Consider the following 26889-nt stretch of genomic DNA (forward strand, 5'->3'; position numbering starts at 1 on the left):
ATGGTCTGAATCAATTCTTAAAGCTTAATGTTCATGGTAGAAATATTCCATGCACTGATCTGCATGCTCCTGGATAATTAGGACTTCAGCTGACTCTCATAGTCTCTTCGGGACATTTATTTGAAAGTGACTTATCTGGAAGAGCAGATGATCACAGATTTTATGGACTTTAGGTTTTACTATCATTCCTCATGAAAGAGTTCATGAGAAATCATGTCCTGTTAGAAAAGGCAAATCCAAGATTCTATCCTTTACTATCACACTTAATTGTGGCCATCTGATGTTCCTGTCTGCCAATGTAACAGCAAAGTACACACAGCTCATCTTTTTGTTCCTTGTGTATTACTGGAACACAAGTCCTGTTTCTTTGAGGCTTTGTGTTGTTGCAGAGGTATCAATTCATACCATTTGAAACCAGCAGCCAAAATAGTGGTATCATGTTCATTTTAGTTTGCTCCTTCCAAGAAAGAACAGGAGACCAATAATCCAGACAAATTGAGTTTACCTAGATAGATTGAGTTCATCTACATGCTGTACATTTAAAAGCACATAATGGTATCATGCATACTATTAATACATCAGGCAACAACTGAAGCAGAAGTCAGAAATGACAGCCTAATCAAAACTCCCACCTGTAGTCTAACCCATATGAATGTTCATGCTAATAACAATTTGCAATTTGAATTTTTCATTTTGTCGGTATGAAATGAGGTGTAACAATAAGAATGGCCTTTCTGGCTGTAGTTTGCACTGTCAACACCTCCTAATAAACTTCAGTTCTGTTAGAAATTAAATTCTGATCTGTAAAGGTTGTGCCATGAATATAACAAGATACCAGGAACTCAGCATTTATTAAGGACGACCCAAAATAAGGGATAGAACGAGTAAAGAGTGCAGGTGTACACAAGCCAGCCTATTTTGAAATACTCTTTACTGTTCTGAAATTATATAGGTGCTCAAGATCTGACAGATTTCAACTTTATTTTCTCCCCTGGCCATTTCTTTTATGACACCTGGTATGACTCCAGTCAACAAATCAATGATTTGTTTATTCTTCCTGTTTATGAATAATACTTCATTTCAACCAAATTCCTTTTAAATGGATATCACACTTTCAGCTTCTGTATTTGAGAGGATAAAAAATGACATCAGATTTTCAGCATACAGATCAATTTAAAATCTATTACAATGTACATGCAAACAATAACTTTGAATAAGGTATTGTCCCATCATCATCTGTGACTAAGAACTGTGTAATTAAATTAGATCAATCTTACCTATAATGACAAGATTGTAAATATAGCCTTCCTATCCAATAAATAAGATTTTACTGAATCACTTCTTATTTCCACTGTAAAATTCCATCAATTTTTTCCATACTTTTGGGTATTTATTCTAGATCTATATACCTGTTCAAAGAGCTGGTGAGTTTAATGGTGGATTTTAATTACCTAGTAATTCATGGAATCAATACCGTAATTATCATGATGCGAATCTTGATCACCATTACTGCAATTTCTTTTTCAACTTATAGATTTTATGTGCTAGTACAATTACATCCACTTTTTTTCTCAAAAATTTAATTATTTTTCTTCAAAACACATTTGTAGTCTGTCAAATGCATTTTTTGACACCGATTAAAGCATTAATATTTCTGGTTCTCACATTTGCTTAATCTCTCTGGAGTGTATATTTTAGCAGAACAACTCCTTTAAATTTAGCAGCTAAGCTGCTAGGTATAGGTCAGACAAATTGATGTTTTTCTTTTAAGTTTGGAGTTGCAATCTGATATTTTTTCTACAGAAAATACAGTACTTCCCAGAAATGTTTTTGTTTCTGAACCACAGACATTGAAGTCAACCAATATACAAAAGATTGTTCACATTAGTTTGTAAGACAAAAACTTTTAAATTGTTTAATCAAACTACTTTCTGTATTAAATAGGAACCGACAATGTGGTCTCCAGAACATGAATGCCAAATAAAGAAAAGTTGCTCTTCTTTATATTTTAACTTTCAACATCAATAACTGAAATATTTTCTGCATGAAAATAAATCTTACAGCTGACTTTTACTTTTCATGCAGGTGAACCTGTAGGTCAAAACCTGGCTTTCTGTGAAAAGAGAAGCAATTCCTTTGTGCCATTTTGATATTGAGTCAAAGTATATTGCAGATAATTTATTTAAAGCTTGCTTTGCTATGGAGCTCCTGAAGGAAGGATGGAAGGAAGGATGAGAAGGAAGAACAAGCAAACTAATTCATCTATCTTCTGAAATTGTTATTTACAAACAGTGTATTTTTAGTAAAACTTAACTACAAAAAAAAATGCAATGCTTCATATTTGTAATAGCATATGTTTTAACTATCAAACGTATGCAAGCAATGGAAACAAAAAATAAATCACCTCCACACCTTTGGAGGAGCCATTGATTTTTGAGTATTGGTCCAATGACTTTTGTTAATGTGAAAAATTTTGGTGCTGAAAGTGTCCAGAGGGGAAGTGCAAAATTTTAGACAAAACAAGTATGGATCCATGCAATATTTATATTAAGCTAAATAACTACCATTATAGTATGATTGTTTGTTTGTTTGTTTTTTTAAATCTTGCTAGAAAAAGTAACAATAACTTCAGCACTAACTGCTGCAGTGTCCTCACAGCACTGTCAACTGCAGCCCATGTAGCATAATGGACACCTCTAAAGCTACCAAATTTAAGTCTGAAAAAAACCCCTAATTTTGCCTCTTCAAGCTCTCATTTTGCCATATAATTTTCCTTTGTTTACATAAGTTTTCTGCTTTTACCTACTCATTCTCTTTACTATAGAAACTGCAGTGATTTGATGTTTGTTCATCTTTAACCACAAGCCACAGTCTTTTCACCATATTTCTCTGCTGCTGTCAGAGGTATGTGGGCTGATAGAGTAATTAGTAACAAAATGTATTGCCAAAGTTTATTTCCCTTCACTGCAAAAGTACCTACTTCCAGGAAGAAGGTGACTGTTTATTTCAGCTAAAGATTTATCATTGTGTCACAAAAACCCCTCTAAGTGAATTTATTTTTCTACTTCAGTTTGGAACACATTTCATACAGTGGAAACAGCAGCAAATTTCTCTCGGGTTCCATTTAACTTATGGTATCTGTTAGTCAAAACTTTTTTAATGAGATCATGGGAGTGAATGTAATAAAATTTATTATTCTAAGCAAAGATTTAGACTTTTATTTTAGCCCTTATTATTGGAATACTTTATTTCTGATAAAATATTAACTCTACAGAATTTTTACACCATTTTTTGTCCTCAGCAATAAGGAAACCTCATTTTTGAAACCACTACCAGAGTGTATTGGTTTCCTTGGTGCCATCTTTCTGGGTTTGATTCTTAAGTCTTCTTCATAACTGCAACGTGTTTCTTACTATTAATTAAACTATCTTAAGAGGCCTTCTGGAAGAGTTTTCTTATTTGCTATCCAAACAGGGATGTGGACATGAGCTGGAATGAGCAGGAAGACTCATCCAAGCCAGTTTGTTAGGCATCTTACTGCTCCACCGCAGTAAGAGATTTACCAGCACTTCATCTTTGCACATCTTGGAGATGCACTGGAAATACAATGTTGAGGTCTCTGCAATATCTTTGTGTTTCAACTATTTCAAGATAGCAACTCTGCTGTGTCTACTTTGTTTAGAAACAAACTTTAACTGTAGAAAACCAGGTATTTATAACCCTCAGAGTAGAAACCATACTCACAATGCAAGTTGTGAGATGAAAGGCCAGGAAACTAAAGGACAGAGGAGGTTCAGCACCTCCTGACACATCCAACTACACTGATGCATTAAAATACTTCAAACCCGTATCTGACAAACCTTCTGTTATTAGTGAAGGATTGTGTGAATGTGGAATTCATGAAGTGTTGCATATCACTACATCCAACTGCACGGATACAGAGAGAGAGAAAATGTGAGACCACGAGCCAGGTGCTGTACCAGCAGTGCAAGTCACCCCACACCAATCTGACAATAAATATATAATTTGATGAGGAGGCTCCACTCAGCCAAATAAAAATAGAGTTAAATCCATACTTATTTGATTATGGTGGTTTTACTGAGACTCCTGAAGAGAGTATAGTTGGTGCTAATTGCTACTAGTTCTTCCCCAGTGATACTTGGAAAAATATCATAAACATTTCATTTTCTCTTAGGAGCACAAAAATACCCAGCCATTTGTTAATGATTGACACCAGGATGCTACACTAGAAAACATAGATTTAACTCTAACAGACATCTCATACAACCCAAAAGCATGTTTATTTTTTCTTTTGACCACTGTACCAAAAAATACGAACATTGCAGCTTCTTCCTTTGAAAAGGGATGTTGCAAGTTACTGCACATGCAACAGAAGTTTATTATGCAACACTAAGGCACTAAGGATTTGATAGGGTAGAGATTACTCCTTATATGCAACATTACAACCACTATTTATACATACATATATATATATATATATATATTTATTTATGTGCGCATTCTCCAGTACATCAGTGAGATCTGGAATTAAAGTTTAGAACCACAAGGGAAAGAGCTTGTATGCTTGTACCTTTCTATAATGCTTATAATGGGATTTGCATTGTAAATGTTTCCCTTGGGAAATATTTTTTTATTTCTCTATTTTAGAATTACTCATTTATTTTAATGGAAGAATGAAGAGCATAATTTCCTCACTCAGAGCAAGCACATTAAACTGCAACTGAAAAGCAAAGCATAAAGGAAGCTAAACAAATCATAACATCCTTTCACAGTAGAAGCACAGACAAGTCCCATGCTCAGGCAAACTGAACCATGAGGTTGGTTTTGTGTCTTGGCCTTTCATCACTGATCTCAGCTAATCTTTCTTGACTCTCTTCTTCCCTGTGTTACTGTGATTCCACCATTTTATGTGCAAATCTTGAGAATTACAAATGCATTGTTTCACAATCCCTATCAAAGAAACACTGATACTTTGCATAAATACTTTCCCTATTTAGCTACTATCTAATGGGCTGTCAGCTATTGAAAGAGCATGACAACAGTAATGGTTTTAACCCTGAGATTCCCATCAAAACATTCCTAAAGCTACAAAATATAGATAGGAGAAAAATAATTTGTTCTACAGAGATGAGTGACAGGAGGAAGGGAAAGTAGAGAAAAAAGGTAAGTCTTGGTATATGCATGGAAAAGTCATGCAATTACCTTTAAAGGTCACCTTTGAGTCCACCTAAGCCAAGTCTACACTATTGTGTTTTACCATTTATCATTTACTTCTGTCTATATGGGAACTTTTGAGCTGGCACACTAATGGTTTGAAATGCAGACTAACAAACCATCTCTTCAGCACTTCCCTTACAGGAAATTTGTGTTCAGCACCTGTAGCTGCACACACTAAGCAGACCATTATTTAATTTCTGAACTCATTGTTGAGTCACTATCTAGCATAGTCACTCAAAAAAAAAAAAAAAAAAAAAGGTTTGGGTAATTTTTTCTTTTTCTGTGGATTCTGCAGCAAAATTAAGGGGGTTTAGGGTGACTGTTACAGAACAACAGGAATCCCTTCTTGGAACTTTTTTCTCAAGGAACAGAAAGCTCCAAATTGTATCCTTACTTCGGCAACAGCAAGGATACAGTGTTTTGATTGATATGCTATATTGTAAAGCTCCTTTATACAACTAGACTAATATGACAGGAAAAGAATAATCTGATAATATGCACATTTTTTCAGGATTTGCTTTTGGTAAAATAACAACTGTTTTAAATAAAGGAATTAACAGAGCTCAAAATTACTATTTATCTCAGAGGTAACAATGATCTACAGACAACCATGTATTTATTTTTAAGCATAAAAAATTATTAATACATGAAAAAAATTACTTGTAAAAAAACCACAACAAAACTGTGAGCAGTTTTCCTTTAAAACAAAAAGGTATCTCATAGAAACCAGAAAGGCAAACCAGAAGAGGGGTTCAGTGCGTAATAAGCAACTAAGTAAAAACACTCATTTAGGCTTCCTACACTGAAAAGGAGAAAAGTGCACTCTAACAGTACAGAATGCTATTATGACAAGTAATGTCATTACAAACATAAAACAGTATGAATAAATTATTAGTCTTGCTTTCACATCTCACTTTCAATACAGGCAACCAAGACAAGCCAGGGTGAAAATTTTCATGGGTATGTATCTAGACTGACACTACCAGGTGATGGCAACCACTGATACATATTAAGTGAACAATTCATGAGAGGCATTACCTCCAAGGTTCAAACCCACCTAGAGACTGGTGATGGACACAAAGGCAAGACATGCTTATTTATGCTCTCGAAATTCCTATATGCATATTTATTTCACTTTTTCCTTGAAAAAGATAATTATGAATCCATCACAACACTGTTAAAAGTTGTAACCCCTACTTCTTCATGATACTTTGTATTTCTGTGACACTTTAAACCTTCAAAAACCTTGTACAAACATTGATAAACTCATTGTACTTTGAATAAGCAGGTATATGCTGTCATGTCAGTCTAAAGATGGGGGAAAATTAATCACAAACCACTGACCTATCTGAGCCCGCAGGGTCCATCAGGGAAGAGCCAGGAATCAAATCAGAAAACATCAGTATTGTAGCCGGCATACGACCAGTAGGTGTGTTTTATTCTGAAACTCCTTTTACTGCTCTGAGTCCTACTGCTCTTATCAGCTTTCCACACTACCCTGCCTTTGTTTTTGCTGTCCTCCTACTCTCAACCTGCTGGTATTGCTTTCAAATAGGCACACTAACCTGCAGACTCACACCTTAAATGATGTGTAGTTATTAAGAAATTTCAGGATCTCTAAATATAATTTCTTCATCTGTTCAGTGGACTATTCTGTATTCTGAAAGTACTGGACCTCTTGACACTTCTGAGGATCAATGCACATGCTAACAAAGTGACAGCAAAGAAGAGTGCCCATAGTGGGGTGAAAAACAGCTTTCTGAATGTCATGAGCCCTTGGGTTGTATAAAGTATCCTTAGCCTGAAAAGGACTCAAAAGCAGAAACTTCTTTCTTTCAAATCCTTTTTTTCAAGATTTCTCTTTACCCAAAAAACAACCCTAAATTAAATTAGGCTGTAAAATTTGTTCCAATTCAAACACTATATCTAGTAAAATTTTTAGCAATTAATTTGAATGTACCTGTGTCATATTGCTTACAAGACATATAATAAGCAAATCTTTGAAAGGTCTCTTCAAACCAAGATAAAAGAATAGGGTACTTTTAAAATGCAAAATAGGGCATTTAGGTCATATCAAAATTTAAGAAGAATCCAAAGGAATTTTTTTCATGCCAACTATTGCCCACAAACAATAATTAAGCCTCTCAAAGATAAGACAGGTGCAAACCACTCTGAAACACAAATTTCAAATTCACTCTACAAAAATATTCCAGGAGGAGATTGGAGGTAAAATTTGAGGTAATGCTTCTCAACCCCACCTTTTATTTGACAGACAGACCACATCCCTCCAGAAGATACTTTACAGGCTGCCTTTGCCTTCAGCTTGACCCAGCCAGAGGCCAGGTAGCTATATAAGAATAAGGCTTAGCCTGATCAAAACTGTTTTGCTTATAAGCAAGATTTAATTAGCTTTGGCTCCACCCTGTTATTCATAGCCAAATGGCTTCCAGTTTTAAGCTGGATCACACATCTGTATATGCTTTAGCACAGTGTTCTGTATGTCTGCAAGATATTGCATTTGTTGTGGATCAGGTGGGAATGAGCATGGAAACAGATACAACTTGTGCATTAAGCAGTGTGTAACCAGTCTTCCTCCAAGCTCTGATTGTTATAGTGAGAGGCATGGGTGGGACATGCATCTTCAAACCCAAAGACTTCCAGTGAAATAAAACTGGTTTCAGTCTTGCAGGAGACATGTAATGTAATACTACAATTTAAAAGAAGACAGATACGCAGCTATTCTTTCCAGTGGTGCCACTAGATGAGGAAGGTTAATACTCTCTATATATGTATTATATAAGGTATATATATATTTTATGCCTTAACATGTGCCTTGGTGACATAAGGATTATGTTCATTGTTAACTATCCAAATAGAGCAGGGAATACAACCAGCCTTAATTATCTCCTTTCATCCCAATTTCTTCCATGCTACGCTTCTTTATCTGAAAACTGAATATTCCCTTCTAACAGTAGTGGCTTTCACAAGTCCCTTAGACTTATAATATTTTGGGAGCTAATCATAGAATCACCATAAAATTTAGGCTGAAAGGAACCTCTGGAGGTCATCTAGTTCAAACCCTGTGCAGAGCAAGAACAGTTAAAGTTAGGTTGCTCAGGTTATTATCCAGTGGAGTTTCAAATGTCTTTTAATATTAAGACTCGGTATGAAATTCGTATTTCTCTGCAATAAGAGAGATGAAAAATTTCTTAGACAATATAAAATAGTAATCAATGACAGAACATAGCACCAAGGCACCAAGTGAATAAAACTATCAAGTGTATTTTCAGCTGAATTCATATTTCTTCTGTGAAACTCTTCCATCATTAATCCAGAACATAGGCTGGGATAAATGCATATTCTTTTTCTTCTCCATCATTTTCTTTGCAGAACCACGGAAACATCAGATCATTTCCTACTGTTAATTTCTTTTTTTCCCTCTTAACAGCTGGATAATCAACATATATGGTATTTAATCACAGCACCCAATTTTTTGAAAGATAGTTTCTTCCACCCTGTTTTGTGAATTGCTCCAAAAAGAAACACATACTGACATATGACAAGACGAACACCATGATGGAATTTATCCTTTAGAGAAATAAAGATGAATCTTCGAGAAAATGACAACAATCACTACACAACTCAGTCAAGCCTTGTTTATGAAAGCAGACACACTTAGTTTCCTGTCATGATACCCACTTGTCGCCCTAAAACTCCAAAATACTATTAAAGGATCATGCTCATCTTGATCAAGTTTTCAGCATTGTGTACATCAACGTAATTATGTCTCTCAAGCTTTAGCCTGTGAAATGATCTTAATAAAAATACACAGAGGATCTCTAACATATAACCTTGTTTTTGTACATGTTGTCTAAAATGTATTTATGTCTTAAAGAAAATAACTCTGTGTGCCAAAAGTAGGAAGAACTACTTTGTTATCCTCTGTGAGATCAACACCAGATTTTGCTGCACCCAGCTGCAAGCAAAAATCTTTCAAAGGTAACAGTTAAAAGAACAGGTGAAAGTAAAAGACCCTGATCAAGAAGCTAAATCCTAAAGAGAATTTATCCTCAGAAGATACAATAGGAAGCATATGAACAGCAAGCTAAGCACAGTTAAACCAGGCACCATGAAAACACAGTCTCATTATCCCCATATAAAAATTCCCATGTGTAAATATATTCATTTCAATAAAAAAGGCACCCAAAGAACAGAAAAAACCCCAAAATGTAAGGAGAGTTAGTCAGCTTGCCAGCAACAGATGAGTTTGATTATTGCCTCTCTGATCAGCCAAAACTTGTGTTTCTGTCCCTCCTTTCTTCCTGTGTATATATTCTCTCATTTTCTATTTAAGAATCAAAGCAATATGAGGCAGGTACAACTTTTTCATTCTACCTTTTCCCTTGTGCAAAAGCAAGAACGTGAATTCCTACACAGGAAAGCAATATGAGGAATGACTTCAGAAAACCAGCAGTATATTTAAAGCATTACTGAATGAAACAAACTTCATTTATGCAGATCTATCAGACAGAGAGCAGCAGCACATGGGAAAAGAAGATTAGGTGTGCTTTCCTTACACACTGTACATCTGTGTTGTCAACCACAAGTTAGGTGACAGCTCTAAGTGTTACTATCCCCTTGTTTCCCTTAATCAAAAATAAAAGATTAGACAGTTGCAGGAACTATGATGAAGATGAAGAAAGAAAACTTTCTGATGTTTGGAACGTGACTGTCATATTATAAATGTTATCATACTTTTTCCCTTCAGAAATGCTGTCTTAGACCACATCCTTAAAACATCCTATTAAAAAACTACTATTTTTTTCATGGGCGAACATGTCATTTACGAAAGTTTTAAATTGTAGAAATTAGGCCCTTTTTTTCCTTTTTTTAAAAACTGCTCTATGGAAGTTTTGCTATGCAAGCCTCACTTAATGTATCTACAAGTTCTCATACTTCAAATACTTTATGGAATTAATGATGGTAGAATATGGCATAAAAATAATGTGAGCAGCATTTACTTCATTTGTGCAGCACTGACCCAGGTTCCCTGCCTCCTCTAGACACATTTAATCATGCATTCTTCACATACTTCTAACATATAATAACCCTTTTAATAGGATTCTGCAATCACTGGCAGTAAAATATGATCATCTTATTTGTTTTGTTCACATGAAGAATATCCTGTCTCTATTAAAAGTTTTCTCAGCATCAAGATATGATCTTTTCCTATTGTATGTCACAAGAGAATGTCATGTGTAGTACTAAATGACAGCATGTTCCCATTTTTTATTTTTAGGCATGATTATTCATCCCTAAATAAAACATGACACTTTCAAGAAATCACATTATTTAATATTCAGAATGAATAAAAATCAGTAAGAAAAAATTGTGGATGCTAGGCTTCACAAGACTAAAAACAAGGCCACTTCAGTAACATTTGAAAAATGAAATTAGCACTGGATTTTTGCAGATGACCCCCTGTGGCATCACGGCAACAAAGTTATGAAAAGCTTCACACAACTAAAAGGGCCCTCTGAGGGCTCTGCTTACTGATCTCTGGTAGAAAAGGTCACAGGCTATGTTGGAGGGATTTTCAGCATGGCTAAAAGGCAGGAAACAGTTGGAAGGAATGGAGAAATACTTCACAGGCAGTTATAAAAATTTTATAGGGTTTGAGTGTGAAGCTGTGTAACTGATCTGTTCTGTCCAAGACATAAGCTCAGTAAAACTGCATTATTCCATAGCATTTGCATTTTAGAATGATCATTAGTTACTCAGTAAGATACATATAAGCAGTACTTCATTTAGCTTGCTAAAGAAGAGAATGAAGCACTTAAACATAAACTCACAAAGTTATTATTCAACAAGAGAGAAAGCAGGGGTTAAATGCATTAACAAACCAGAAAATATTTATTACTGATCAAAACTGTGCTCTCCTTCCAGAGACTTGAATCAGGCATCTTCCCTTTAAGAAAGAATATTGCTTCTAATTTTCTTATTACTCTTATGGTGGCACTCAGGGATTTAGAGGAATACTTCCATACATTTATAAAAATAACTGAGAAAATATTCAGCATTTTGGAATAGTGGTTAAATTGTGAATTAAGTGTTCACTTGGCTCATGTTTCCATTAATCTCTCCTCTAAGATCACACTGGCTTGCAGTGGCATTTTGAAACATTCATCTGAGTATCTCATTTTCTCCTTTTCCCTGTCAAAGCTTTTGAATTTTCTGAGTACTAGCATTGCACTGCATACACTGATGCTTCACAGATGAAAAAAATAGGCATAAATAACTCTTTATACTGCTTTTTTTCACAAATGTAGCTACCAGTTCAAAATTATAAACTGACTACAGAAAAATGTGTGTGACAAGCACATGATTTGGAGCTCCTGACAGCAGTCTCCCACAGCAGGCTGGTGGTAATCATTCACTTTTCATCACTGTCTCATTCTATGCTTAGTATGTGAGCTTTGGTACCCTTTTCTAGCTGCACATCCTACATAAAATCTGAAGTTATGATCTCCTCCAGCCTCACTGATACTTTTCCGTCGTATCAGAAAGACAGCACTAAAAATTATGCAAGTAAGAAGACAGCTCCAGCAGCAGGCAAAGCAGGCAGGCAGTAGCCCCGGGCATCTGACAGCTGTTTTTTCTGTATCAGAAAAGAGATGGTCTGGCTGTGCTTGCCCACCAGTGATCTTCCACCAGCTTAATTTCTGATTAAACTCTGCTAAGCCCACTTAGTTGCCTCTGCCACTAATCAATAAAAGCAATATCGCTACTGCCAAGAAAACCTGGTTTGCCTCTAACAGAAAAACTAAACCATGGAAGAAAGCATGTCCCATTCCATAGGCAGCTTTCTCCATCTTCTTACTGTTTGCTCGTAATTTGCTAATTTCATGCTTGTCTAATTTAATATCCTCCCCATTGCCTCAAATGACATCTCTATCTGTGCTCAAGAGCTGTGTCTCTAAATGCTCATAATCATACTGCATGCCAATGTCTCCTAATCACTCTTGCCAGAAATGGAAAACAGTACCACTCAGAGGAGCACAAGAACTAGATACTTTTCAGAGCACTGAAATCCTTGCCCCTTTAAGTTACACTGTTTTACAGGACAGCAGGTCAACAGCACCAGTAACTCCCATTCCTGTGCCTCCAGAGTACAGTTCAGGGCACCTCTCAAAAATCCACCTTCTAAAGATGCATAATTTTTTCCAAACAAATCCATATAAGTTTGTGCAACATCACTTAGATGGAATATCCCATAATCTATCATATTCAATCAACTCATACCTTTTGAGCCTGAAGTTCATGAAATCAGTTTACAAGCTTGGAGCAGGTCCCAACATTACACCTTTTCCTAGAAACATTTCAGTTGTTCTTGTATTGACTCCATCTTTCCTGGAACTTCCCTTTCCCAAAGCTTCTACTTTTACAAGTAGGAAAATCAATTAATCTGTAACTTTTACTTGATGCATCTATACACTTCTGATTGATTCTACAACCTTAACCTGCAGTATGAAGTAAGTAAGCAAGCCATGAACTGATCGTGAACCATCCCTCTCATGTTTTGTTCACCGTATCTGGAAATAGCTAGGGAAAACAAAACCCTTAACATCCACAGACTGTTCTCTGAAAGGAAGATAAACATGCCCAAAATTCAAAAACTTGTGCATTCTAGGTAATTTAAATACTCACACCAGTGATATCAGAGGTTAACCAAGTGTTTAAAACAGACCCTAACAAGTTCAAGGGTGAGGAAAAAGAGCAATACACCATCAGAAGAAACAAAAACCTTGGCTGTGTCAGCAGGCAAAGGCTGTAGGCACATGTTGCAGGGAACAATATGAGAGCAACTCTGAGTTTGAAGACAGAAGACAGTTTGGAGATGTGCCCTCCATGAATAAGCCTTGTGGGTCTCAGGGCACCCTGAGCCACCAGAAAACATCCCAAAAGGTCAAAAAATAAGCAGATGATGTTGAATACCCATTTACGACCTTGCTTCAATGTGTAAATCTGGGTGTCTTTTGCATTGTTGTTCCTTTTAGAAGGCCCTCACGTAGTACATGGAAATGGGAATAAGCATTCCCATACCCTGGAGAAGGAACACAGCCAGGGACCATGACAAATGAATTTCACATCTTGTCCCACATACTTAAGTGTTCTGCAAAGCTGTTGGAATCTGCTCCTGGCTTACTTGCCAAGGAAATTTGCTGCAGCTAGAAGGAAGTCCACCAAATTATATCTCCTTCTACTCCCAACCATAGAAGAGACAGATAAAATTGTGCTTCTAATTTTGCCTAAAAAAATTCAGTCTTTGTGGTCCAAATGGAAGAGAAACTACCATCCCAATTCCATAGAAGATATTTTATGAGATACTGTAACAACAGTAACTTTCAAATTGTCTTTCACAAGGCACACTGTGGTGCCCGTAAAACCCCAACATTCTGTCTGGAAAGTTATCTACAAAAGATTCCAAATGACATTTTAACAGAGTGAAAAGTGTCTGAAGACAGCGTGTAGGTCAAACAAATCAACCAATTTAATTTCTTACTCTCGGCTACACTAACTGGTTCAACTACAGACGGCATGATGTTATCCCCCTCCAAGTCAGTTTGCTAACTGCCCCATCAAAAATTAATTGAAAGAAGTGGATCCTATAATTTAAAATGAAATAGGCTCAGCAGGTGATCAAGCTTTGTCAAGACTGATTACTGAGTATTGATTTCCCTTCGGTTGTACAAGTTGCACTCCACAAGGCCACCTGCACATTAACCTAGAATACATAAAATCACCTCAGGCTAACATCTATCAAGAGGTTTGTATTTTTGGAGAATGCAGTCTCTAGTTCTTTTCCTCACCCATATATTCAATGGCTTTCATTTGGACAGCATCCACACTTTGTACTTACTTTACCCTAAATAACTATTATTTGTATTTTAACTTTTCAGAGAGAATTCAAGATAACTACTTAGGAAAAAATTCACACAACCTAGCACTAAGCTAATTGTAAAAATTGTAAGGAAAATCAGACAAGTTCTCCCATGACAGAAAAGAGATACTGATGCAGCAAGAGAAGAGTGGCTTACTGTGGCCTGGAAGCTTCTGCTTGGTCCGTCTGAAGCTTCTCGCCCCCTTCCACTTCCATGGTGCAGTAGACAATCCGATTGGGAGCAACTGATTTTAAACCTTGTACCTCCATTATAACAATCTGAGGAAAAGAAGCAAATAGTTTATCCTTCAGAAAAAATTACACAGCACAGTTACTGCAGTACTAAGTTCCATGAAGGTAAAAAAATAGAAAAGAAAAGGAAAAATCCCCAAAGTCCCAAAGTGCACTCACTCAAATCTTAACAGACAGAGGAGAGTTTTGAATTTATCTTCTTTTTCCACTTTCAACAACATCTGGAAGGAATTGAAATTTTTGCTTTGTTTTCACTTGGACAGTGACCAAAAACTCACTCCAATCATAATTTAAATGCCAATAGTAGAATTTGAGGCTAATGTCTGAATATAATTCTAAATCTTTATACATGAGAAAACGTATATTTTAATCAGTTATCTAAGTGAATATTTATAGAAGAAATAGGTTACTAAGTCTGAATGTAAACAAGTAAGTACACTGACCATATCTAGAAAGGTAAATTATGGTGCTGTGTCTCTGGAGGTTGCAACCCTTGAACCTCAGAAGGGATTTTTTGTTGTGCTGAGCAAGAGGCAGGTCAGAGCCCTGGTATCAGCTCCTGTAATTTTTGACCTCACTATGCACATCTTTTCCTTCTCCCAGTGCAGTACTTGCAGTCAGGTTCAGTATGCATATGGGGAAGGGGGAGAAGAGAAAAAGAAAAAGCCACCGCTACCAGCTGTGGCCTGAAAGTTTTCCTCACCGGGGAAATTACGAGCTTGGCAGATCCTATAGATTTTCACCTCCTCTAGACTACTCTGCATTAGCTCAGAAAAGCCAAATGCAGCTCTACTTTAAATGCTCTCTGCCTTTTATAAATCTTGTCACAGTGTGAACTTACTGGAATTTTTGCATTTCAGATGTTTCTAATTTAGAAGACTTGAGAAGACAGTCAGGTTCCCCTGCTTTCTTTGGAAAAGCTGCTTTTCTTGCCAGTTCCATTTGGGCCCATGCAAAGAAACTGGGAAAAATGTACTCCATCAGAAAGAGATGCTGTCCTCAACTGAACCTTACATGTAAACCAATATTTGTTTAATTTGTTTAAAAGTGCCAGAAGTAATGACTACTTTTGGTCTCATTAGAGGCTATTGGTTTCTTAGGTCAGCAAGCAACTACTAAAATATGTTGCCATTAAACTTCTTTGCACATGTGACACTTTGCTCCAATTCAAGTAAATTTAACCAGACTTCACCCCCAGCTGTAAAATCCTTTGTACTTTAAAACTTCTAGAACCTCAGTAATAGTTGAAGGTTTTGCAAAATTGCTGGTTTGTAAATATTACAGTGAGATGACAGCCACTGATCATTTATACCATTTTTATATTACCCATAAATTATCAACACTGCCTATTATGCTTTATAAATAATAACAGCATTTCAGGGAGAATGATCAAGTTATCCCTCTTTTCCATCTATTGTTGTCCAGGAATTCAAGTAGTTAGATCGCTGAGAGACAACACTAAAGATCCTTCTAGGTAATACCACCTACATGGTCTTTCCACATACAAAATGTATGACCTTGCTGAATACTGACTTATTGTTTATTCATTTTTAGGTTGATGCCGCTTTTCCTGAGTTTCTAACTTAATTGCACAGTACATTTTTCTTTGGTAGCAATTCTGGATTCCAGCAATGGAAAAAAGCTGCATTTCATTCTTTCCAAAGAAACTGTCACTAGTGGATGTACTAGCTCATTAGCTGATAAACAGCTTCTTAAATGCTTGTCTATTTTTGAAACTGTCTAACAGCTGAAGAGTATGAATAAGTCTTCTCCTACTACTATGGTTTTGATTTTTTTTCTAGATTGCTACAAACAGGATATTTAAGGAAACATCTAACTTATAAAAACAGTGGCTGCTGCTTGCAGTGATGTTCAGGGATGTCTCTGACCTTAGCCAGCAAGGTCCACTTCCACTAGAACACTTAATATTACTAGCAAGTTTTACTGTTTATAATAATAATGTGCAGTGACAGCAAGAATTCTGGCCACTTTACCTCCATCCAGAAATTTTGGGGTTCTTCCACTCTGTCCTACATGATGTAGATTTCCTATTCATTCATGTGCCAGTTCAGCAGCCCTAAATGGGGATTTTGGTGGTTACCCTACAACTGAGTCCCCACACAAGATGTGACATATATGTTTACGTGTTATTCAAAAAATGTGAGATTGTGTACATTTGACCTCATATTTTCAAAAAAGGAAGTACTCTGTCTTCAAGGAAATGCAACAGCATTTCTTAGTTGGCCATTTGCATAGAAAAAGACCACATCTTCCATATCTCAGTCTTCCTTAATATCATTTCTCCTGTTTCCTTTTGCCCTTACATCTTCTGAGATTTTGCTTCCCAAGAGCAAAATATGCACGTACTGTATGACAAGAGTCACCTTATGTAGTTACTACCATGTTTAAAATGAAAATCTGCCCTACTAAGAACTATCACATGTAGAGTAATACTTTAATTCTTGCCTTGCACAGGATGAACTGTAGATTACTTATCTTGCAGTAAATCTCTTTATTGCTGATGGCGAAAAAGAAAAAAAAACTTAGTTCACCTGACCTAATAGTTTGCATTTCTGGTGGAAGAGCAGAGGGGCTATAAACAAAGCAAAACTGCTATGAATTTACCAGAAATTGTATCTCCCATAATTTCTCTTTTCATAATTGTTTCAAACTTTTACTGTGCTTTTCCTCTAAATATCACATCATTTCTAGTGTGCAATAGTTCTCTCTAGAGGGACAGAGAAGCCTTTTCTTCCTCTTACATCTATCACCAAGCACACTCTCTTGAAGACCAGAAATATTATTGCCAAAATTTTTACGGTACTTTTTAGATTCTTCAGAACTCCTCTTGTAAATGCTATTTATGGGCCATTCCAAGCTTGGTATTCCCCTTGAGGCAGACACGACACAGGATTCAGCACAGGAGTTATAAATCATTTCATGTACTTCAATGCTAAGGCCTGCACTCCAGTTTTACATGCTTGATGAACTAATAATTTTTGGCATACAGAATGATGGATCTTACTACTCTTTGAAAGCTGATGCTGGGCTTTTACATAATTAGTTAGCAATATTAAAATTGCATATAGTAGGATTTCTCTGTTAGACAAAGAATTGAAACTTTTTCATTGTCCATATTTGATGTTTTTAATTATACATCTTTAATGATGACATGGGAAAAAATTATCTGACTTTTCAACACATAAAAAACCTGATGCTCGTTTCACTTCAGAAAAAAAAATGTTCAAAAGATATGCAATTTTTATTTATTTTAAACTCTTGAACAACTGAGATATTTATTGTGTAACATTATCTGCTGTCTTAAATGAGCTAAAGCCACTTCAAGTGCATTACACAAGTGTGGCACCTTCTGACCAACAAATACACAATGCACACTGTGATAATGTTTTGATTCTATTATTATTGAAAGAGAAATAAGCATTTCTTGGTATCCACACTTGTAGAACTGGACCTGAGTTATGATGCTGGAAGTCTTCAAGGCAAGGCTGGATGGGGCTTTAACCAATCATGTCTAATGGAAGGTGACCATGGCAGGGGGGCTGGAACCAGATGATCTTTAAGGTCCCTTCCAACCCAAACCATTCTATGATTCTGTATTGTCATCAGAATTGTTTAAAAAAACAAATGTATTTTTGGCTTCCTTATGAAATCAGTTGACCTCTGTATGGATTAGGACTGCATCCCTACAGGCCAGACTTCCTGCATAATCCCAGAAACACAAGATAGCTTCTTGAGGAAAATGCAGAAATTTATAAAAAACTGCTATGATCATCAGTAAAGAAAAATCACTGTGTTTTCTCTAAATGCTTCCAGTGAGAAAATGTTAATTGTTTATAAAATTCTACAAATGCATTCCTGATAACAACAGTGTTTCATTATTACAATTAAAATTATATTTAGCTATATAATGAACTGGAATTCATTTAAAGTTACATTTGTGTGGGGGATTCAACTTCCCACACTGCTGTGTTGGCCCAAATGCAACTACTGCAGCAAGAGGAAAATGCGCTGTACAGCTGTATTCTAAATCCTAATTACCAAAGATACAAAGCATAATTTACTTCTTTACCATAACATTTTAAAATTACTAAGAAAGGACTAATAACAAAAAAATATCAATACAGATATTCTATCAATTTAAACCATCAACACGTGAAATCTGTGATTACCTCTAATGTGAAGGAGAGAACCACATCAGACTTTGACAGCTGAACTTCATTTTCATCTCCTATGTCCAAGAATGCAGAATTCTGTGATCGCTTTAGCTTCTGCAGTTTGAATTCTGGCCCACCTTTAGACACTGGCAGACTTTCCAAATTTGCCATCAGCAAATTCACCGAAGACCGCAACTCTTCTATGTACATGTTCTCCATTTCCCTTGCTACAAATTTTGGGAATTTTCTTTCCTTGGAAAATATATTTTAAAAGTTAGGGAGGAAAAAAAACTTCCCACATTATATGTCATGTTAATTTACCAACTTGGTTTCAGTTAAGGGACAATAAACATAAATAAGTCATAATTTCAGTGTCTATCTATTTTTATGTCTTCAAAACAGTAATGGAAAGGCTAATCCTCACCCATAAATGCAGTTAATTTTGAAAAGAAGAAATAAAGTACAAATGGAACCTTGCACACCTCCCTAAATCATTTAACCATAAACCCAAGCTGAAGATCCACACATTAAGTATTTCCAATTACAGGTGTTTTAAGCATAGTAACTAATAATATACCTTTAATGCTACCTTCAATATTTTATAAACTGACATTTATAAAATGACCTGTCCACTAATAGTTTTGTTACTTCTTCTATTTCCCATGTTACCAAAAAAAAGTCATGCTTCTAGTATGAAGCTAATAAACTACAATCATAACAAGAAATTGCTATCATTGTTTAGCTTTATTTTTAAAAATGGGTCATTCCTTTTGAAAGTAATGTTTAATTACTATGCACTGGTTTATTTTAAATAGTAATCTCTCTCTTAAACATTAGAGATAGCATAAAAATCAATTTTTTTCCTCTGTAGAAGCTAGACAATATTATTTAAATATAGTGTTTTAACAATAAACACATAAAAGAAACATATGTAGATGTATAGTGCATATATGAACACATACAGAGTCAATTTTATGCACAGTTTCTCCAAATATTGAATACTGGATGCTTGGGAGAGTGTCATTCAAGATTAAACAAAAATGCAAATTATGCTAAAATACATGTTTTACATATAAATGAAAAACAAACACCACTCCCAATGTATTGTCTGCAAAGACAGGCACCTTGCTCCTAAACCAGACAATTTTTATCATTATGTGTTATAAGGCCTATCATAAGATGTTTTATATCCTTTACAGTTGATTTTGTTTCAGTAATAAAGACCAAGCAAGCTGACTGTGACCAAAAATTCCTGCAGCAAGAGTTGTGGACTGGCTCATCACAGCATGACAGAGCCAGTAAATTACATTTAAAAAAAAACCCTACAAATAAAAACAATTTATAGTTAGAGACTAAAAAATGCAGGCCAAGGTTCAAGGTTGCCTAACAAAAAACCCCAAACCCTTAGTGCTTTTCAAACGGTACCAACTATATCCTGTGAGGTTCGTTCAAATAATAACATGCCGACACAGAAGACAAATAAAACAGACTGTTGTTGTGTGTTAAAAGATCTTTCCTCTTGTTAAGATGCTTTTTCCATCCAATGTGAAAAATGAGGAAAATTGGACTTGCTGTTGACGGAAATGTAGGATCACACAGCATATGACTTTTCAAAACCAGGTTTTGCTTTCTCCCTGCCCCAGTTGACAGACATTCTTCAGAGCAGAAAGAACCTGCCAGACTGTTCTCAAACAATCTTCTCCTTAATTTTAGAATCAGAAACAGGAAACACACATTATGGATCAACCCACTCAATCTCAGATAAAGATATGTTTTTGGTACAAGAAAGCAAACACATACCCTTGCCATTTGTTCTGCCAGTTGTAGTCGTCCATCTAGTTCACGTCTTATCTGGGCTGCTTGCTCATCTCCATTATCCAACTTGGATAGAGAACAAAAATAAATCCATCTGTGAGAAACGCACTATATTTTAACTTTATAGCAAGCAATGTAGCTAAAAAACAAGAGAAACGAATTTTCATCCTAAAATCAGTGAAACACTAAGCAAATACACAGCTTTGAGGCTTACCAAGATGAAAGAAATATAATGGCCACCAGTTAGTCACAGCACTCAGGGTTTCTGAAGGGTAACCAGTGCTCCCTTGCAGTCATAATGCTCAGGCTACATAGATGAGGTATTATTTCTCTATAAAAATAGCAGCTAAAATAATTTCTTCATGAAGCAGAAAACTGGAATGACAGACTGGCTTAGAAAATGTTTGCAAGGAAATTTACTCTTTGGTGCCCTGAGTTCCTGTATAGGCATATATAGGTATAGGGAAAGAAAACTGTGTGACTGTGCCTTCTAAGAATGGTATTATTTCACTTGCAAAGTTCTTTTCTCCCAGTATTGCCCAACTGCTCACATCAGGGCAAATCCAATTTTTGAACTTCCAATATTTTCACACCTACAGAAGTCAGGACTAAATGTCTAACTTCTGTCAGGGAGGTAAAGGGGAAAGACACCTCTCTTCACCTCAACGGAACAGCTGGGTCTCAACAGAAATGAGACTCCCCAACTCATTTTTCACTTGTTTACTTTTTAAGGGCAGTGGAGGGGAGGGGGGGTGAGGTGGGACTTCACCTCAGTGCATGGACCTCCACAGCTGGTTAAGAAGAAAAAAGAGTGATACATCTGGAAAAGATCAGTCACACCTTGCCATCCTACCTGAATAATTGCCAAAGAAGGACAGAGTTGCTATGGAGGGCTCTCTGTCCCTAGGGCTAAACACAGACATGATGTGACATGTTGAAACGACTCTAGTGCATTTAGTGTATAGCTAAGGTTTAAGGACACCTGAATCACTCTTGACTAAAATAAATCTTAAAATGATTAGGGGTGCAAACTGGCAAAAACTGGTTCTTTAATTAAATGAGATCTCCAGCTAATGAACACACAGTTAATTTGACAAATAATTCACTGCATTAAACTAAGGATTTTTCAGTGTTTTTTCACTGAGACTGCTAGTTAGTGCATTGGGCCAAATACATAACACCACCTCCTTTACAATGCTCCTCAGTTAAATCCAATACCTCTTTAGCCAAAGCACTCATGAAAATTAGCCATTCCAATTAAAAAAAAAAAACCAGAACAATTAAAAATGCATTATCCAGTGCTTACAGGCCAATTAGAGCAATATGCTTTATGCAAATCTGACCACATTTAGCAACAGGATGAAAAGTGTTTCAATGCTAGTACAGAAGTGGTAACAGAACGTGGAATCTGCCACCTGTGCAATCTGGCATCTTACAAGATCCTTGTAGGAACTGATCCAGGCTACCAGAAAGAAAGAGAACAAAAGAGGCTCAACTTTATACCAGAGAGTAGAAGATGGATCATGTTCCAGGCTGGAAGGGTTCTCCCACTAAGCCTGCCAATAAATCTGCTCCCGACTTGACTGTGAGCATAAATGGCAAGACTGTTCTTCATGAAAGCAAATGTTTTAGGTTTTCAGAACACAATTACAGTATTCCAAATAAATTCCCAGGCTTGTATTCTTCAGTATTCTTAAAAGAATAATACTGAACTTGTCACCAAGAATATTTCTAATTTCTATTTTCCTTTGTACTATAACCACATACTTTTGTAATTAGTTTTGTTTACTCAGTATGAAAGCCTGTCAAATATGAAAAACAATGTTGTTTTTCTTTTTTTGGCTAAGAGAAGGTCAAATTTATTTTAATAATATATCCCATGACAGGTAATTGCTTGAAAAATATCTGCTTGAAGGTAATTTCAATTACTGAATTTTGATTTCTGCAAAAAGGAGGGTGTGGGAGAACAGAACAAAGCTAAGCTTTTTCCTGTGTCAAGGCACAACTTAAATGACTGCTTCCATCATTAACTCATTTGAAGAAGTAAGAGATTTTACTTAAAGACTGATATTTAGCTATTTTTCCATTTAAAAAATATGACCATTTAAGTTAACGAATATGTAACCTAGTTTTGCAAATCTTACTATTTTTTCCTTAACTCTGCATTGCTTTCCATCATATCTTTGTACTTGAGTACTTAAAAATGTGATTTCCCTACTTACTTATTTTAAAACTTCAGTCTTCTTCCTGAAATACTTACACATTCTAATGGGTTTGCTGTTTGTTCGTAATGATGTTTTGTAAAGTACGGGAAGAAGCTGAGGAGGTGAAAAGCAAAGAATGTTGCTTTACTTAGAGAAAAGAGCCAAGGCAATAATGACTGGTAGGTCATTCACATCTGTCTCAGTAAGAAATAAAGCTGCCAATATTATTGTTTTTGCAGTACACAAAATGAATCAGAAAAACCATAACCTTGATATCCCATTCTGTGAGAGGTCATTCTACCTGTTTTTATTCCAAACTCAAAAAAAATCATGAAAAAACAACTTTGCAAGCAATGCACTTAGTGATTATGAATGTGTACTCAATCATAGTTTATTTTTTAACTGAATAAGAAGTGAAAACAGCAGAAGGATTGAGAAAATTCTGAAAATACAACCGGTACTTGGAATTTTTGAGCTGTGTCCACTTTTCTACATAGGGAGACACTTTATAGAACCCATAATGTGAGTGGGGAGAAGTGACAATCATTAACATCAAGTGTATTCTTTTCCTCAATTCCTTATTTGTGGATCAAATCCATACCCAAGACATCTGTGGATATCGAGTTATGACAACCATTAAAATAATTTTCAAACTGTTAAATAAAAACTAGAAAAGCATATGACACTGCATAGAAATTAACATAAATGTAACAGTGCAGAACAGATACTCAGATTCTTCTCAGTATTGCAATTGAAATTTGGTTAAAAGAAACCACTAATTTGAAAGGACTTAAAATAGAGGCTTTGTAAAAAAGGTTTCATTTGCTTTTTCTTTCAGGAATAATTCACATTTACATCAGCATCACACATAATGCTTCCAACTCTTAAATATGAAGTCATGTTTTTTAAAAGTTACAGCCTTAGAGATTATTGAAAAAGAGGGTACATTGAAATTTCATCTAACAAAAAGCTTTTCAGCTTGCTGCAATAGTAATTGTATAGCTATTCAGTGATGGCACCAACACTAGAGATGCTTCCCGTGCCACTTAAACCTCACATAACCAGTTTGTATTTTAGCAGCAAGGGACCTCACTACAGAACACTCTACAGACACCAGAGACCTGTTTTCAGTACATCAGATACATTAGAATTCCTGACCAAACAAATCAATGTTTCCCCTAAATGCCACACATATGGCAATGGCAACTTGTAAAACCTAGGCACAGTCATGGACTCCTCTTTTGAGGGCTAGTTAATTCAGATTCCCAACTGAGCAAAAGCATGAGTAAGACAGTTTTCCTTCTGCAAAGATGATTATAGCTTTTAAAGCTTCTTCAGAAGAATCAGTACTTATGAGTGACTAGACTTGGGTGAATAAAAAGTTACTTCATATATTTTTTTTAAGTGACAGATCATCGTCTCTTTTTCCCCCAATGGTGTTACATTAAAATAGCTTTCTAAAATAAACCTACCACCATCAGACATCAAGCTATTAATTTAAAAATGTTTTTACTCCTTAATGCTTGAAGTTGCTTTTATTTTTTCTCACTCTGAAAGGGGCAATCATCTTTGGAGATGGAGTGGGAACATCCTCAAAATGCAAGTTGCCCAATAATTTTTATTAAGAAAATTTCAGTTGCTTATATAAGTGTCCACTTCTGAAAGACAGACTGAAGTTTTCTACTCCAAATTTCTGCTTTAATGATTTCAGCCAAAACACTCCCTTGCTTCTGAAGAGACCAGGGTAGACAATAGACAATACCCTGCTTTACCCATAATAGGAAAAGTAGTGACCCTCTTGTCACAGAGTTCAAGGAATATCTTGCTTTGAAGTAAGGATCTGAAATTTAGCAGGATCCCAACTGTGAAAATCAGCTCAACTCTGGTCACATTATGAACCTTTGAAAAATCACCTTTGCAGTAGTCAAGCTACAAGCAGCCACTACCAGAGGCTAAATCTCACTCTGCATTCAGACACATCTTAAGGTTGTGCTGCCCGGTCTTGAATCTGCATGAAGTCAATGCTCCTCAGATTATCTGCTCATTTAAGAAAGACTGTAAACTTATCAGAGTTAAAAATTCCAATTCAGAAACATCATGCTATCTTGCTTGACAAACTGTTATGCCTGAACAACACAGAACAGAAATACATCTGAAAAAATGAATCTTTCTATATTTCAACAGGTTGGAAAACGATGGCATACTTTGTGATTCCTACTGAAGTTTTTTTTTTCTGGTTTTAAATTATTTACAAGGCTGTAATGTAGCAGTGTATTTTGGTCCAAAAGAAAAATTGTATACTGGAAAAAATCTGGTTAATGTGCAACTCAAGGCAACAAAGGTACCAATGCTGCCAGGAGGTGCTGCGCTAAAGCCCCTGGCACACATCTACATTACTCTACAAACAAACTAAGTCAGATACCCTATGCCCAAGAAATGAGACCAGCTTGTATACAGATGAACATAGAACTGCTGCAAGTTTTTTTCTTTACATGCACAATGCTCAAACTGATAGTTCCTCCACACGACTATTTTATTAATGCTGTGTTAGCTTCCCTGCAGCTTTCTAATTCCCAGTAACATGAACATGAAAAAACATATATATGCCCATAGCATGATAAATTTCTCTACATTTAACGACTAAAATGATGGTACACAGATCTAAATACTTGCTCTTCTTTCTGCAACACGGAATCCAAAGTCTTTTTACACTCTGTGTGACAGCAATGCTTGTTTTTCTTTTATAGCTACCTTTTGCCACACAGAACCAAGTCTGAGCCCTGCTGAGCTGAAAGGTTTGCAGATGCCCTTCTGAGGTAACCTGCAGGGTCCATCCCTGACTACTGCCAGACAGCCAAGGCAAAAACTTTCAACATAAACCAAACAGATTAAAGGACTTGGAACTAAATTGTCGAGATAATACAATAGTGAAAAAATGGTTTTCTGGAAGCAACTAATAGCATCCAGGAGCAAGGCTGGAAGAAGACAGAGAAGTCCTAGTGCTCAGTTTTGGTCATCAATCAAGTAAGCAGCAGGCAGGTAATGGGTGTAGTAGATGCAAATACTGGCAGGTTTCAGATCATTGTCCTTGCTCCTCTTATCTCTGACTCAAAAAAAAAGAGTTTTGCTTTAGACAGACCTGGCACTTCTCAGGCCCGCAGGATCTGTTCCTGTGCTTATCTTTAGACAGAGAGAGTTTCTTGAAAGGAATAGACTGGGAAGAGATTAAAGGTGTCTGCAGTGCTAAGGAGCCACTGTGCACTGAACACAAACAGCCTGTGGAGATTCCCGAAGTTTCCCAAGTTTGTGAACCAAGACTAGTAACTAAATACGGGACACTGGAAGGATCAACAAATTTCAAGTCAGGCCAAAAACAGAGCTGCCAAACCCAGTCTTCAACTACAATCATTTTTGGACATGAATTCAACAGGACTTTCCTTCTGAAGGACAAAAGTGTGATAGAAGTAAATTGCTTCCACTTCACAGAGAAGGTAAAAACCAGATTTAATTAAAGGGCAGGATGTGTGGAGCTTTCTTAAGCTACTGCTGAACCTTTTGATAAATCTCCTGCCTCCTGTTTCCCAGCAAGAAAGACACAGCTGTAAAAGTAAAGGAAATGTCATCACTCCTCTATTTCAGAGAAGGCTGTGCCATTTAGCTTTAGTTCTAAGATATTTCTCTTCCTTGTCTATAGATTATACAGAGGATTAATTGAGATTCATAAAAGAGATCAATACAATGATATTTTAAAACTCTCTCATATTCTCTGCATGCTGTAAAGCCCCTATCATGTATCACACAAATGGCTATGCTGACAGATGACCCAGACTGTGACTGTGAAATCCTGTGGATTTCCCACAGAACTCTGCAAACCACAAATTTAAAACACTCATTTCTCAAATCCTGCTCTTCCCAATTCATTCCTTTTCCCAGTCAACATACAAAACCCCCCAAAAATCACTAGTTTTGGCAAATAAAGGTAGAAATATGTTTTAGAATATGTGCAACACAAAATCAAGTGAAATGCAAGAGAAATGATGTCAGAGAGAAAATCTTAACAGTTAAAATAAAGAGGAAGAAAAGGCACCTACTTTTGAAATTACTTCTCTTGTGGAATGCAGTAGACATGTTTTCAGCAAATTCTATGTCAAAAGACAAACTCAGCAACCACCGAAAACATTTCTACTTTCAATTTGTCTGCAGCAAGTAGACTTATAAAAGCTGCACAAGTCCAAAACCCGTACTAGGTGTTCAGACAAGTTCT

The 26889-nt window shown here is 36.1% G+C and overlaps 1 protein-coding gene across 3 annotated transcripts in view; it reads right to left on the bottom strand.

Annotated features, from left to right (window-relative positions):
- The window catches only part of CADPS2 (calcium dependent secretion activator 2), a gene marked incomplete at its 5' end in the record, with an annotated part of 291727 nt that overhangs the window by 151822 nt on the left and 113016 nt on the right, over positions 1-26889 (bottom strand). For all 3 annotated transcript variants that reach the window (XM_082279935.1, XM_082279934.1, XM_082279933.1), the window contains 3 exons: positions 14337-14458; positions 18622-18858; positions 20407-20487. In XM_082279935.1, the coding sequence (XP_082136061.1) occupies positions 14337-14458; positions 18622-18858; positions 20407-20487 (440 nt within the window). The remainder of the gene's footprint in view (positions 1-14336; positions 14459-18621; positions 18859-20406; positions 20488-26889) is intronic.

This window comes from Coloeus monedula (genome assembly GCF_965178545.1).
Source record: "Coloeus monedula genome assembly, chromosome: 4".
Lineage (NCBI taxonomy): Eukaryota > Metazoa > Chordata > Aves > Passeriformes > Corvidae > Coloeus > Coloeus monedula.